Source organism: Durio zibethinus, chromosome 18 (assembly GCF_047325235.1).
Source record: "Durio zibethinus cultivar Kanyao isolate XHJ-2024 chromosome 18, ASM4732523v1, whole genome shotgun sequence".
In the NCBI taxonomy this organism is placed as follows: Eukaryota; Viridiplantae; Streptophyta; class Magnoliopsida; order Malvales; family Malvaceae; genus Durio; species Durio zibethinus.
Window position 1 is genome coordinate 4,252,728 of NC_143179.1, and position 14,494 is coordinate 4,267,221.

General features: G+C 35.3%; 2 protein-coding genes and 1 pseudogene across 3 annotated transcripts; 1 reads left to right on the forward strand and 2 right to left on the reverse strand.

The window, feature by feature from the left end:
* Positions 1–160: 160 nt before the first annotated feature.
* On the reverse strand, positions 161–4,381 carry LOC111299006 (uncharacterized). The gene is made up of 8 exons (XM_022893846.2): positions 4,149–4,381; positions 3,425–3,574; positions 2,442–2,618; positions 1,916–2,004; positions 1,726–1,790; positions 1,371–1,473; positions 575–685; positions 161–482 (listed from the first exon to the last, which is right to left on the reverse strand). The coding sequence occupies exons 1-8, from the start codon at positions 4,267–4,269 to the stop codon at positions 357–359; spliced, it is 942 nt and encodes a 313-aa protein (XP_022749581.2). The 5' UTR covers positions 4,270–4,381; the 3' UTR covers positions 161–356.
* A 1,825-nt stretch (positions 4,382–6,206) lies between these two features.
* Positions 6,207–10,157, reverse strand: LOC111299007 (protein PLASTID TRANSCRIPTIONALLY ACTIVE 14-like; annotated as a pseudogene). Its single transcript, XR_016330046.1, has 8 exons — positions 9,154–10,157; positions 8,811–8,936; positions 8,548–8,674; positions 7,848–7,971; positions 7,415–7,524; positions 6,823–6,894; positions 6,538–6,630; positions 6,207–6,429 (listed from the first exon to the last, which is right to left on the reverse strand). The product of XR_016330046.1 is annotated as a protein PLASTID TRANSCRIPTIONALLY ACTIVE 14-like (transcript).
* A 1,762-nt stretch (positions 10,158–11,919) lies between these two features.
* LOC111300290 (small ribosomal subunit protein uS17) lies at positions 11,920–13,572 on the forward strand. The gene is made up of 6 exons (XM_022895925.2): positions 11,920–12,069; positions 12,151–12,191; positions 12,294–12,394; positions 12,819–12,963; positions 13,051–13,140; positions 13,259–13,572. Exons 1-6 carry the CDS (start codon positions 12,058–12,060, stop codon positions 13,347–13,349), a joined length of 480 nt encoding a protein of 159 aa, XP_022751660.1. The 5' UTR covers positions 11,920–12,057; the 3' UTR covers positions 13,350–13,572.
* Positions 13,573–14,494: the final 922 nt, after the last annotated feature.

Here is a 14,494-nt window from a genome sequence, read left to right on the forward strand (position 1 = left end):
ATAGAGAAACTTAACTTTCATGAGTTATTATATTAATTATTTTATTGTTATTAGGTTAAAAATAATCAAACAATAAAAGATAAATTAAAAATTACAAAATATATTTTATATTTATGTATTAGTCGAAATAAGCTATTCCACCAAAATTCACTAAAATCAGTCGAAACAAATAAAAACAACTGATATTACTTGATACCAAATCCGATATGAAATATTTCTTTTAAATTTATCATATTTTGGCATAACTAGAACATACCTACGACCAATACCGAAACAAATTTAACAACAATGCATCCAACACTAACTGTTTCATTGTTTAGACAACAGAGTTGAAAGTCCAAGATAACGTTCAGCATTCAAGCTGCTGCTTCAGCAGCAGAGGAGACTTTCTGGAGCACAAAAACAGGATCTCCCACTTTAATCACCTTGCCCTTCCCGCCAGCAAGACTTTCTTTGCAAACCAAGTTCTGCCCAAAGTAGATCTGCCATGTTGTGAAACATAATTATTTACGTATCATTTGCATGGGAAGGGACACAGAAGGATACAGCTGAAAGTTCTGGATTTACATCTTACCTTCCCTTGATGTTTCCAGCCTGGTCGCAAAACCTTATCCGACCTGACTTTCTTAAGAGTGTCATTTGGCTCCGGGCCAGCAATTGCGGTTTCTTGATTGATTGTAGGTATCTACTAAATGCAAAATCGTCTCTTTTAAATGTTTTAACGATAGAGTATGCATAAGCATATGAAATTCACAGCTATGATGACTTTAAAATTATAGCACACTGCAAATGCTAAGCACTCAAACAAGAAAAGGAGGCATTCTTGTATGGAAAATATGGATTATTCCTTGGAATTAACCGCCCGTTTGTAAGTTTGCATGCCTCCAAATAAGATATTCAGAATCAAGGTATTAATGAACCCAGGTAAGATATCGGAAACAAACAACCCCCACCCCTCATTACCACCCAAATAAAAAGCTCTTAGAGATGCTCAAATATCTTACTCTTTTATTTTCCCATATATGTAATTGGGATTATTGAAAGGAAATATGAAGGATTTTCCAAAATTGCAAGTGATAATAATGGCTACAGTAATCCTCCAGCAAGACATTCTGATGAATTTTTCACCATTAAACCTATTGGCTGTCTTCCACTCAACCAGACACTTTAGCTCTTTCTGATTGTCTTCAACATAAGGTAGTAAAAGAGAGAGGGAGGGGTAATAAATTGCATAGAAAGAGTAACCCCAAATAATAACAATGGTGTACTTACACTTGACAAGTTGACATCACCAACTTATACTCTCAAGATAAATTAATTTTCATAAGATAGGCTGAAATTCTGAAAATGCAGAATGGATAGCTTCTTACCTTACAGCGGGAGCATAGTTTCACACCTTGAAACGAAAATTGGCTTATTTTAATCTCTGTCCATAAGTCTTCAGAAAACGGTTCACAACCATGAACGAGGATGCTGTCACAAGCAAGTAAACTATGAAATAATGTCATAAATAATACAGAAAAAGAGTTAGACAGGGTAAACAACTTAGAGTCAGCCACATGTTTTCCATAGGAAAAATCATGAGAGAAATTTACAAAGATTTGAATTTTTAGCAGTAAGTCGATCCTAAAGGAGATTTGTTCACGGCAGCAGTACACAGATGAAGCACATGCTAAATAAAAATCAAGAGACATAGTATAAGCCTGAAAAGGAAAAAAAAAATACTTGGGTCTAAAACGATTAATTGGTACAGGCTCTTTCAGAAGCTTGTTAAGTGCATCCAATGATTCCTGCAAAAGTTTGTACTTATAACATCAGGTTTGAGCTTTGTCTAATAATAATAATAATAATAATTGTTAGTATTATTATTATTTTGAAAAAAAAAAGCTAAACATCATTTCCAAATCTTACAAACCTGAGATGATAGCATGAATGGGTACCCGTCAGAGAACATTACAATATGCCCATGAGCATATGCAGGATCTACAGGCCTAGTTTCCGATGCTGCATTTATTAAATAATAATGTAACCAAATTATTGGCCATATAAATTTGAGACTAAAAGTATCTTAATATGCACACTATGCCAACATGTCAGAAGTATCTATATATTTTCTGTTCTTCAAGGCAAATATTTTCATCTGAATCATCTCAGTAAAGCCTGCCAAAAATATTGTACGTTTTCCTCTTTATTATTTCTGATTAATTAATAGGAATAACTGGGATAGGGATTTTGATCTTTGGATCTTTGAGGAGTGGTTTGGTGACCATGAGCTACTCTCAATCCAAATCCTCTGCTTTCCCTTGATATCCCTTATTAATGCACTTAATGTCCAAGTGAGCTACAAAGTAAGCAACTCTCCACCCATATCGTTTCCCTTCATAAACCCAAGCAATGCACTTAATATCCTATTCATTGAAATGTACCAGAATCAAACCAACCTGCATTAAAACGAACTAGCCTACTGGGTTTCCCAAGATAATTCGTAAACCATTTTGAAGCCTCATCACCCTCATCCAACGCAGAACCAGACCACTCCCAGACTGAAACACCATCTGCTATTGCTGGTGGCTTACTAAGTGAAACCTTGAGCAAATCCATTCCAGGTGCTTTTATTACTGCAAATGAAAGTGAATAAGGGTCATGACAGTAAATCTCATGAAAATCAAAGGAAATCATGATTCGCACGTATCAAACAATGGTAAAAGAAAGACAAACTTCTTAGCATCCCCACATTGCAAAGGAGATGAGACATGAAGGTAGAACCAAACTATTAGAATGAATCAGTATAGGATATTAACAATACCAAATAATTAACCACACCTAATATAAGGAAGAAGAGTTTCCATGAAAGGGTCATCAGTGCAAAATCCTCAATAAAATCATGGGAACCACAACTTGACAATTCAATGAGTAAATCAAAAGAAATGGTGGTTTTTATTCTTGTTTACAATTTACCAAGGTTATAAAATTATTTCATCGTTTTTTTAAAATGATCAACTCCAATTGATAATCATTATACCAACTTGCTCACACAATTTCTATAATTAGGGAAAAAAATTTTTGATGGCTTAGATTGTTTGGCCCTCTGCAACATAGGCCTTGAGATGCTTTGGAGCAGAAAAGTGTTGTAACTCAAGTAATGAGAAATGATTTGGCATCTTTAGATCTTTCCTTGACTATAACAACATACTGAGCAAAAGGCAGAGAAAAATGCATGTAAGAAACACCACATAGTTCAGGATGAAGGGTAAGTTTATTTGAGTTGGTTTGCCAGGGAAAAATAGATGAAGCCAGTTTTTTGAAAAATCAAATCACAATTAACATCGCCATGAAAAAATCTGCTTACAATGAGCATCACATGATACAACATCGGCAATAACTGTGCTATAGATTAATGATAGTCAATGATAAGCTGATTTACCTATATATGAGGCCTTGGTAGGTTCCCAACCCTCCAAAAAGGCCTCATTTGGCAGTTCGACCTGGACTAGAGCAAGCTTTGGTTCAACCCTTTGAGTATATGCTCTCCCTTTCTGATTCACAACAAGCCATTGCCTATCCCATCGAAATCCTGTATATCCATCATCAAACGAACATAAGAAAGAAATTATCCTTGCTTGCAGGTCAGCCACCAAGAATAAATTGAACAGGTTGACAGGTTGTTAGGCCTGTGAACATCTCCAATCAAGCTACCTTGACTGTTTATTTTCAAAGATTTTACAAGTTTTAAATAAAGTGTTGGGAATTTTTGCTTCCATTCTACTTTATTGGAAAAGAGACCAATTTGGTGTGTGAATAAAGTTGAAAGAAATCAAAGGGATAGTGAGAAAATGGTGAATAATCCCCAAAATTAAAGAAAAAGTGATTCATAATAATCACCACTATAGTTGTCCAATATTTCTTAGTTCTAATGTCATTTGGATTAACTTCAAATCACACAGGAAACTCGGACTTGGTGTGGTATAAGAATTGGGTTTAGCACCACAAACCAAAAGAAAAAAAAAGGCATATGATGCAGGGGAGAAACATACAGATAAGAAGAAAGAGAAATAAACCCACACTTGAAGTTGAAGTCTAAGAAATTTCAAGGATTAAGTGTAATAAAATAGAAAAGAGAAGTGGGCGAAAGAAAGAGAAGAAAATACCAGTAGGAGTGAGGGGTGCATGAGGTACAGAAATTCCACGGCATGATTTGATTGGATAGATGAAGATTGATGATATCTTAGCAGCGGCACCAGCTTCCATTGATGATGAAACCTTCTCCATATCTCCTTCTCCGCACAATTCGGACAACGATAATCTTCAGTTACTTTGCTTCTTCTTTCTTCTGTCCGAGCTATCCTCTGACTCTCCAGCCTACCAAAAGGCAAAGATAAAACAGCCAGAACACATGAATTTCATGTACCAAAAAGAAAAAAAAAAACGTGAATTTCATTTTTTTTTTGTAGTAACGACAGCAAACTGATTTTGGATTTTTGCAGGTTGGATTAGAAGAGTGGACTAATCTGAATCCGAAATGGCCCCCACACGTACACCCCCCTTCCTCCATCTTTAGATACCGTACCCATTTTCAATTTTCAAAAGCCAATCCAATTCTATTTTTTAATTCAATAATGCTTTTTATGTAATTACTCAATATTGATTATTCTCTATTCTTTTCATTGATGGGATCTTTTAACTTAAAAAAAAACAAATTGGGTATTTAAAAAAGGGATAGGTGTTTGGAATTTGGATAATAAAATATTAGTATTAATATAAATTATTAGGATTACTGAGATTAGTTTGGATTCCATCCTAGAATAATCCAAGTTCCTTTTTGAGGCCAATTGCATTGTAGAGTGAATTTTGATAGCAACTCTGAGAAAATTGGTCCCAATATCTCTTAGAATAGTCAATTGTCCTTCGTAGAATAGTAGAACGTCTTTGTGTAAAAATGAAGATATTTTTCAATTACGACGGTTCATTGAATATGTATCCATCCCAATATAAACAATTTGGGGATACTTAGTCTTTTGTGGTTGAAGAATGTATAATCCTAATTCACTGATGTTAAGTGTTAACCACTGGAACTAACATAAACAGTAAACAAGGGTGGTGGAAAGATAAAGAGCACTTCTTCACCAGGGGCTAACGGCTAACTTACTCCCGTTATCAGCATTCTACTTGGAGAAAATCCTGTTGGCAATCAATATTTTTTCCCAACTACTTACTGTAATAGACCCAATTAGGATGATCAGATGAAACTATATATCAAGTTATGCTTCCATCTACTGCTTCTTCATTCAACTGTCCAAGTATGAATAGAGACAGATAGGGAGGATTGAAGATGGGGTGAACATGAAGAAACAGAAAAATGTACTAATCTTTTGGATTCATCAACATGATACTTTCTGCATTCATAAAATTTTCCAAATACTGATTGTTCTCTTTTTCTTTCATTCTATTTTTTAAAGCATACTTAGTAGCTTTTGAACAAACTGCCGAGGATCCTATCTAGTCAAAACTCATTTAAAACAATGTATGCTCTTGATAGATGTCCAACGCCTTGATGACCTTCTCTATTAACAATTTCCGGTGCAGTCTGTACCTGCATATGAGAGTGACTTCAACTCAGTCTGTAATTAAGAATTAAAATCTAAATGCGTGAGGAAAAGGTATGTTATGACCGAATCAAAAACTTGATTGCAGTTTCATGCGTCCTCCATGCATCAGGCATAGAATCTGTTGTTAGAAAATTAAGAGGTAAAAAAAGACAGCGTCATATATCCAAAAAAAGACTAAAATAAAATTTAGCCAAGTCAACATGATCAGCATTATTTTTAGAGTTAAAACACATTTTTAAGTTTGGAGAAGCCAGTTTCAAGCCCCCAGCCTCAACAGGAAATTTTCCCTGATCTCTACAACCCATATAAGATCCTCAGAGCCAGTGAAAACTGGCATGAACATGGTATCTAGAAAGTTAAACGGCGAAAGAATTAGAGCTTCTATGAAGTAATAATTCAGATTTCAAATCAAAGGTACTGCAATTTTGTAGTAATTAAATTTAACAGCAGATAAAAAGCAGATCTTAAAATGCTTATGGTAATAAACTATTAGCAAAAGTTTTTCATAATGCTAGCTTAAACAGAGCTTAAACCATGAAAACTTAAACACATTATTTTTCAAGGAATTAGGACTCTGCAAGCTTTCAGAGAACAGGCCAACTATTCCAAATCAGAGAACAGGCCAACTAGTAATTTCTGGTCTTGCTCAGAAGTTGTAGGAAACAGTGCAAGCATCTGCTGACATTCTTCCTGTAAATCCTTCACAGCTTTCCTTTCCATGTTAGGGATTGGAGGAATATCACCATCTGACCATGTGGGCAATGTTCTTGCGGTGGCTATGACTGCCCTGTCAACAAAATTATCTCTATTATCCCCTAACTGACTTGATAAGAATTTGTAAGCTTAAGATGCTGAATTATGCATAAAAAATCACTGTTCTCATTCAAAAAGTTCTGAAAAGTTAAAATCACTCGTACTGTTATGATAATACTCTTCAGGAAGACCAGATATATTGAAGACTGACAAAGAAAGAGTCCAAGTGAATATGTGCATAGCCGGAGAATGGTATTAAATCCCAAGGATTCTGCAATGTTCAAGCTCCATGAATTAATTTTTAAGAAAAATAACTTTAGATCCGATTATAAGATCAAACATGGTTTTATTTCAAAATTTTATTTCCAAGGAAATCGAATATTATACTGATTCCATAAAATCAGGTTAACATAAAAACAGATTTAAATATTCAGATTGAGGATTAAAGATTGAAGCTGATTACCACAGATGAAGAGAAGCCATATCATTGCATGAACATAAGATTCTGCCGTCCACTCAGATAATTGATGGTCATCTGTCAAAATTTATGGAATTGTGGATATACCATAATGTAAATAAAAAGCATCATTAGGATCTAGTTTGGTTGACGGCTTTAACAGGTAAATAGAAATGACAAAACAAAGAAAGCTAAAATCTGTGTAAGTCATATTTTCAACCCAAACTTTATCATAACATGCTCCAATAACCACAAAGAGACATTTCAACACATTTGATTTTATTTTACATGGCGCATCACATAATCAGTTTTTAAATTCAAATCTGCAGAGAAGAAAGTCCAGAATAATAGAGACAGACTGATATTGACAATGGCCAATTTCCATAGAGAAGAAAGAAATATGAATAATCCTGAAAAGATAGAAATCAATTATTCATCTAAAATTTGGATTAATTGAGTGGATACTGATAAAAGACTCCACTAGGTTCTGCACAGGTTGTACCTCCCTTGTTGTTGAAGAATTCCTCTAGTACCAAGACCATTCACTCCAATAATTGCAGAAAATTGAAATTCAAAAGAGAACATTGAATAACAAGACCTCATCTCCTTTTTTAATCCTTTGTCCAGCATTTATCATCACCTCAAGCATGCGATCCTTAAAACGCCAGTGGAGAAAATAATTTGGCTGAAATGAATGATTTAGCATGTCTGCAATGACAAATAAATACATCAAAACCATATTAAATATAAGATATCTAAGAGAAATTATAATTTAAGGAAACATGGTGGCAATCAAATTTGAGAAAAGGCGGGAGGTATGGGCTGATGCCAAAACAAGGCAAAGACATTTTGGACAGAGAAGAGGAAATAAATGAAGGAATAACGGTTCACAGAATGGTCTGTAAGGGTACAAAAAGAAAAACAGGATAAATAAAATTATCAACCCTGCATTAGTTTAACTTTATGATAAACCATTATAGACAAGAAAAAAATTGACAAGAAAATAGAGGAGCCTCATGCAGCAAGATTACCAGCATAAGGTATTAGCATATTTGCATCTTGAACTAGTGCACCAATCCTAATTTGCACGTTCATGCACCGTGACTGCGCAATGCTAACAGCCCAAATGAATCTCTCAGGATCACGAGCAAGGCACTTTATTTTCAGGGGAACACCAGAATGCTAAGTGAGGTTAAGCAGACACTCAATTTATCACTAGAGTGAGCAAGAACTTCTTGAAACAAATTAGAGGATCGTAGGAGACAAAATATTTAGTGCCATATATGATAGACAGGTTCCTAATACCAAGTTCTTCTCCCAAAATTCTAAGGCTCTCTGTTGTTGTTTTCTCATTGTTGAAGCAAGATCAGGATCCTGCAGCTGTGAAAGGTCATCTTGCATGGAGTGAACAAGTTGTGAGTAGAGCAAGCTGCTTTCTAAAAGGTGACTCCTAGAATTATGCAAAATAATACTAACAAACACTTCATACAAAATTAAAGTTCTCCGCAACATGATGCAGTATGTGTGTTTGTGTGTGTATTTGACATCCAACAATCCATATCCTTTTCCATTCAACAACCAAATTTAATGCTTCTATGCCGTCATCAAGTTATATCTCTCTTACCCCATTAATTCATCGAAGACCAAAAATTTAATTTAGCAAAAAATAAAAGGGAACTCAAAACAAAGAAAAAGCAAGAAAAATTAACATTGAAACGATTGTTTACACACCTCCATAGCAAGAAGCAAGCTGGTGCACTCATCTGCACTAGGTAAGAAGTCTCCATATAGTCGCAAAAGTTATCATCCCTATCAAATGCATACAAAAGAAGGCATGTCATTCTCAAATCCAATCTGTCTGCCAAGAAAAATACCCATAAATTGCATTGAAAGAACAGAAGCATTAGTCTGCTAGTTCATTTACTAAATTGAATAATAAATGCAGAATACTTGTATATAATTAAGAGTTTGATATCAAGGACAAATTCAGTCACCTCAGGATTGGTTGAGTGTATGATATCAAATATGGGATGACTTATTGGCACTATGTCAGGGAAGAAAGTCCATGGCAGCTTCTGCCTTACTGTCAACATCAATTCTAAAGGTATTTCCATGATAACCTGTTCAGTCAAGTGCAGAAACATAATTACCAACACATAAAGATATCATTGCAATACAACTAGTACAACATTTGCCAGGAAGCAAATATAAAAAGTTACAGGAAATTGGTGATGATGCAGGCAGGAAGGGAGAAGTATGAGAAAGGAAAAGTTACTTTGATTTATCTAAATGGGAAGAATGAGAGAGGAATAATAAGGTAGGAAGGTGGAAACAGACTCTGGCACGACGAAGAGGTTCAACGTCTTTGGAGGCATAAACTCCAAAATCGTCAGGTCCTTCCTTAAACTCAATTCCATAAGCTCTCATACTTCGAACATAACCTATCTTGTAGAAATCAGGGTCGGCAGGCTCCAGTTGCGAGGAAAACGGTGAAGTAGCAAAGAGAAGGAAAGGTGTTAAAAACCCGAAAGCAAAAGAAAAGAGGATTGGAGTAGTGGATTGAAAAGCCAGGGGCATTTACCTGAGAGGGAGATTGTTGGAGTGGGGGAGGCTGAAATAGTGGAAAAGGAGGAGTTTCCACTGAAGCATTAATGGGTCTCAAATGATTCCTGGTTATTGGTGTTGGTGACCACCACCCATGAATATGACCATGATGATATTCCTTTCCCAGCGGGGATAGGTGAAACACCCACTGACATGATGAAGGGGAACTGATGAAGCCGCCATTGGAGTTTGGAGAGGACAGGAGAAAGAGTCAGTTGGAGTTCAAAATGGTACCATTGTGGCAGGACTGGCAGTGGACTATTCCAGTATTGACGTTTTCTTCGTTAGGAACTGCTCGAAACTGGACTCAAAACTAGACACCTTTATCCGTTCGCAACTAGGGAGCACAATGCAGGCCTGCAAAAAGGAATGAGCAACCAGCAGAACGGCCCAGCCCATCTTAGCTAGCCATCGAAGCATGAGATGCTAATGGGCTAACAATGAGCTGTGGTAAATGGCCTAAGGCGATTCCACTCATTTGCCACGAACAAACTGAGAGGTTCCCATCAGTCACACTCGTTTTCAAGAGCCCGATTACATAATACATATCAGCGTATGACAAATGTAACACAGAAATGTGTCATCAGAACGTTAAGATGTTATACATCTTTACATTAGGCGCTATCATCCATAATAAATTTCTTCAGAGCACTTTTATCATCCTTGAAACTCCAGGAAATTTTAGGTGGAAACCTACCAGCAAACAACGTTGGTCTGACTTATAGTTGTAAAGATAAAAAAAGTAAAAAACTTCGTGCTTAAGTATATAATTAAGTGATCATGGGACACTTAGAAATATAAATTCACAATCTCTCTATAAGCCACACCACATTATCTGAAGAGAAGCTAGTTAGCTAAAGCAGCATAGGAGAAAACTGAAAAGAAAAAAGATGCATAATCCTCCACCGCCAGACCCCCACCATCCTCCCCACCCACCACCCCATGCACCCCCTCCAGGTCCACCGCATGCCGAACCTCCTCGTCCTCATGCCCCTCCTCCTGGCCCAGGTCCCCAAGCGCCTCCTCCAGGTCCTCCTGAGCCACACAAACCTCGTCCGTAGTCCCAACTTCTGATCCTATTCGCTTGAAGGCATATCCAACATTATGTAGCCAAGGAACAATATCTCTGCTATAGGTTTAACGTTAATCCATAGTTTTTGTGGTACTTTGCTGATGTACCCTTTTAACCACTTGCTGTTAGGGTCATATTTCTGATCTTATTTTTACTTGATGAAATAAAAAATTATTACTACTAAGATAAAATGAAGTAGTACGTTTCTCTCTCTCTCTCTCTCTCTCTCTCTCTCTCTATATATATATATATATATATATATATAGGTCCGTAGGCATGTTTGTTTTTGCTTTGTTATTAGCATGTCCTATACATGAATTATGATGTTCATGATTAATTTGCTTTTAATTGTTCTTTTTGGTTTCTTTTACAATCTTCTTTTATGGCTGAATATTATTTCATTTTGGTCTCTGGAAATTAGAGCAAAAAGGCATGGCAGCTGAGTAAAATATGCCTCACCGGAAAATTCTTGGCCTAATCATTTCAATCGAGAATAAAACGTGTAATCTATGCATTAACGAGCCTAGATCCGATTAAAGTTGTGATAAAAACCATATCTCCAAGTCTGGGACTCCAGCTAGCTCTGTAAATTCATTCTCCAACCGTACCTTTCGCCACACCAAGAAGCTAAGAACAACAATACCAGCAACAACTTGTTGGAGTTAAAATTACATAGTGTTTGACAAAAGGTAGAGTTATCTACTAAAAGGCCGATCAATTAAAACCAGTCCAAAATAATAGGCACAAGTATTAAGCAAAACAAGCATTAAGAAAAGCGGCTGTTCCAGTCATGAATAATTTAAACAGAAGAAAACAAAACCCATTTTCCTGTTTGTCTTGTAAGAAAAATATGTAAGGAAAGTTTTATTTGTAAGACAAAACAAATAAGAAATAAGAATGACTTTCAAAGGGACATTTCAATAGTTAAAGCTTAAATTTTCATTTGGAAGATTTCGAGTTCAAGTTCTAAAAAACGAAATTTATAGAATGGAAGAGAATTACTTTTCATTGTAATATTGTATAGTTCAATATTACAAGTATCATATAAAAAAATAAATCTTATGCATAAAAAGTTATTTTTTCCTTCTACAAATTGTCTTAATTTAAATTTTTAATAAAACTTTGATTTTAATTAGTTAAAATTTTTTATTATATAAATGTTAACAAATATATACTTAGAACTAATTTACTAAAAGTTTTTTAAAAATATATTTTTCTTAAATTTTAATATTAATAATTTATAAATAAAAAGAAATCAAAATTTTTTGAAAATTTGAATTATCAAACTCCTACGCTGATAATGAAGTGGAACATCTTTGGGCCACAGACCCCCTTTATAAAATAAAAGGATCCTGCTTCGTATACCAAAATGGGCCGGACTTTTTTCTTGTTCTTTTATTTTTGTGGGTTGAAAGAGCCCTAATATTTGAAGGCCCAACCTCTTAAGCTGACCCCAACTCATCCCTTATGAAAGCGAGGCTATTCGTCAGGGTTAGGGTTTGTCGCAGCAAAACTCTCTCCTTTGCCCACAGCAGCAGCGCCACTCGTGAGAGATATCATCAATCATGGCCGAACAGGTACACATTCAGCTCCATTCTCTTCTCTTTCTCTATTTGCTTTGCTTCTAATTTTCTGGCTTCCTTTTTTGTTTTTTGCAGACCGAGAAGGCATTTCTGAAGCAACCCAAAGTGTTTTTAAGGTAGTCTTAATACTCAAAACCATGAAAATCTTTCAATTTTTACTTTTTCCGGCTTGGGTTTTTGAGTTTGGGTGGGTTTTATTGATTTTGTATCGTTTTCAGCTCGAAGAAATCTGGGAAAGGGAAGAGGCCAGGAAAGGGAGGGAACCGCTTCTGGAAGAGCATTGGCTTGGGCTTCAAGACTCCTCGTGAAGCTATTGAAGGTTTGTTTTCTTTTTTTTTTTTAATGTTTATTGATTTATGTATTCTAGGTGGTATGAATGCTCAGTTTAAATTTTATTTAAGTTTTGCTTGGTTACTTGCATTTTGTAGCTTAAGCTAAGTAAAGATTTCTTTAAGCTAGCTGGATTCGAGTATCATGTTAATTAATAATTTCTATGTTTACATATTCCCGTGCCTTTGAAAATTCAGAAAATGGATCCTTTATAATGCTAATATACAAAAAAGTGTGGTTCACTGTGCTTTATAGGAAAGAAAGGATGATTTATTTTACTTGTTCAGCACCAACAGTCTGATGTTGGGAAGGAATACGTAGAATATGTTTATATGCACTCAGAATTCAGTTGATATACGGATTCTGATTGTTGGTTATTATTTAATGATGTTTTGCATATTTGTTTCCTTAAGGAACCTACATCGATAAGAAATGCCCATTCACTGGCACGGTTTCCATTAGGGGTCGCATCTTAGCTGGTACCTGCCATAGTGCCAAGATGATGAGGACAATCATTGTTCGACGGAATTACCTTCATTATATCAAGAAATACCAGAGGCATGATTCAGCTTCATTTTGATATACTTTCTTAAGTGAATGGTATTCTTTTCCAAGTTTCTTGAAAAAAGTTTTCAATTTTTCCAGGTATGAGAAGAGGCATTCGAACATTCCTGCACATATTTCTCCATGCTTCCGTGTGAAGGAAGGGGACCATGTCATAATCGGACAATGCAGGTTAAACTTCTGAACAGAACGATTCTATTATATTTGTATAAGAATCTTAATCATTTTTATAGTTAGCTGTAGGCAATTTTGATGGTTTTGATTTGTGTCTATTGTTTTCTAATTTCAGGCCATTGTCAAAGACTGTGAGGTTCAATGTATTGAAAGTGATTCCTGCTGGATCTTCGGGTGGTGGGAAGAAAGCTTTCACTGGAATGTAAGGTGTGATTGTTTTCTGTAATAGTCCAGGGTGTAGGACCCCATGGAGAAGACCTAAGAAGTTCTTGAACTGCCTCTATATTTGAGGAATCTTTGACTGTTAGATGTTTTTTATTTTCTTTCCTTTTTACGATTTATTTTTGGATCCTATCAAATTACAACATCTGGAGTTTTGAAGATATCCCTATTATATGATTCTTGAATAGGCTTGAAAATTTTACTTCATTAGTATGATGTTGGGTTCCAAGAATATCTCTATCACTTAGTTTAGATCATGGATGAAGTATCCAGTGTTTTCAATCCTGTCATTTATCCTGTTTGGAAATTGAATGGCATCACCAGTTGTTCACTTCAATCCTTATTAACTTTGGATGTATAGAAACATTTTATTTCTGATCTCTCAGTATTCTACTCGAAACCCAAATGGCCAAATGCAGAATTTACTTTGGTTGTTATCTGGTTTTACATTGCATTTAGCTTTTACGTGTATTGAATGTTAGATTCAAATACAGTCAGCTGAATTCGAAATAGGGTGAGGATTTTGAATTCCTGTGCTAGTCACCCTCTCATCTTTCATAGTTTCTGGCGATTGAAAAGTTTTTAATATTGTTTAAACTCAGCATTTCATGTCCTGCAACTGTGATTATTATGTTTGGTTAATTGTCAAATGGAGAGAAGAGCCAGCCAGCCGTAGTTGTTGTTCATGAGGTTTCTATTCATAGTTGTTAATACTGTTCTGGTTTTGGTTGTAACGGCCATTAACCGATCTCAGTTTATAGTAAATCCGGTAGACCTTTGCCTCCTGTTCTTTTTCATGCTTTCTGCCGCCGTATCCCAGTTGTTCCAGCTATTTCGACGGAAAATTTGTAGTTAAATATTTATGACAAAACAAGAATAGCTAACAGTATATATTTCGAATTTTTACATTTATATAAAAAATATATATGCGAAAACACAATAATAATGACATACCATTTTTAAAAGGAAACTAAAATATTCACCAGTATGGCATAGATTACCTAGTTTTTGTCTATAGTTTGGTTTTTTTTTTTTTATCGAAATATAAGATTTTTCCATTGAATTAGGGTAGGTTAAAGACGGTCCAAATGGAAAATACAATTAGGAGTATTTCAAAGGAATAGTAAAA

What these genes read in the sequence shown, in the direction of transcription:
- LOC111300290 (XM_022895925.2), top strand. An exon ending in CAACCCAAAGTGTTTTTAAG is followed by an intron (nt 12,192 to 12,293) that starts GTAGTCTTAATA and finishes TATCGTTTTCAG; the next exon opens with CTCGAAGAAATCTGGGAAAG. An exon ending in TCCTCGTGAAGCTATTGAAG is followed by an intron (nt 12,395 to 12,818) that starts GTTTGTTTTCTT and finishes TGTTTCCTTAAG; the next exon opens with GAACCTACATCGATAAGAAA.
- LOC111299006 (XM_022893846.2), bottom strand. Translation starts at nt 4,269, where the DNA reads ATGGAGAAGGTTTCATCATCAATGGAAGCTGGTGCCGCTGCTAAGATA. An exon ending in TGCACCCCTCACTCCTACTG is followed by an intron (nt 3,575 to 4,148) that starts GTATTTTCTTCT and finishes ATGGATATACAG; the next exon opens with GATTTCGATGGGATAGGCAA. An exon ending in AACTATGCTCCCGCTGTAAG is followed by an intron (nt 686 to 1,370) that starts GTAAGAAGCTAT and finishes TGCATTTAGTAG; the next exon opens with ATACCTACAATCAATCAAGA.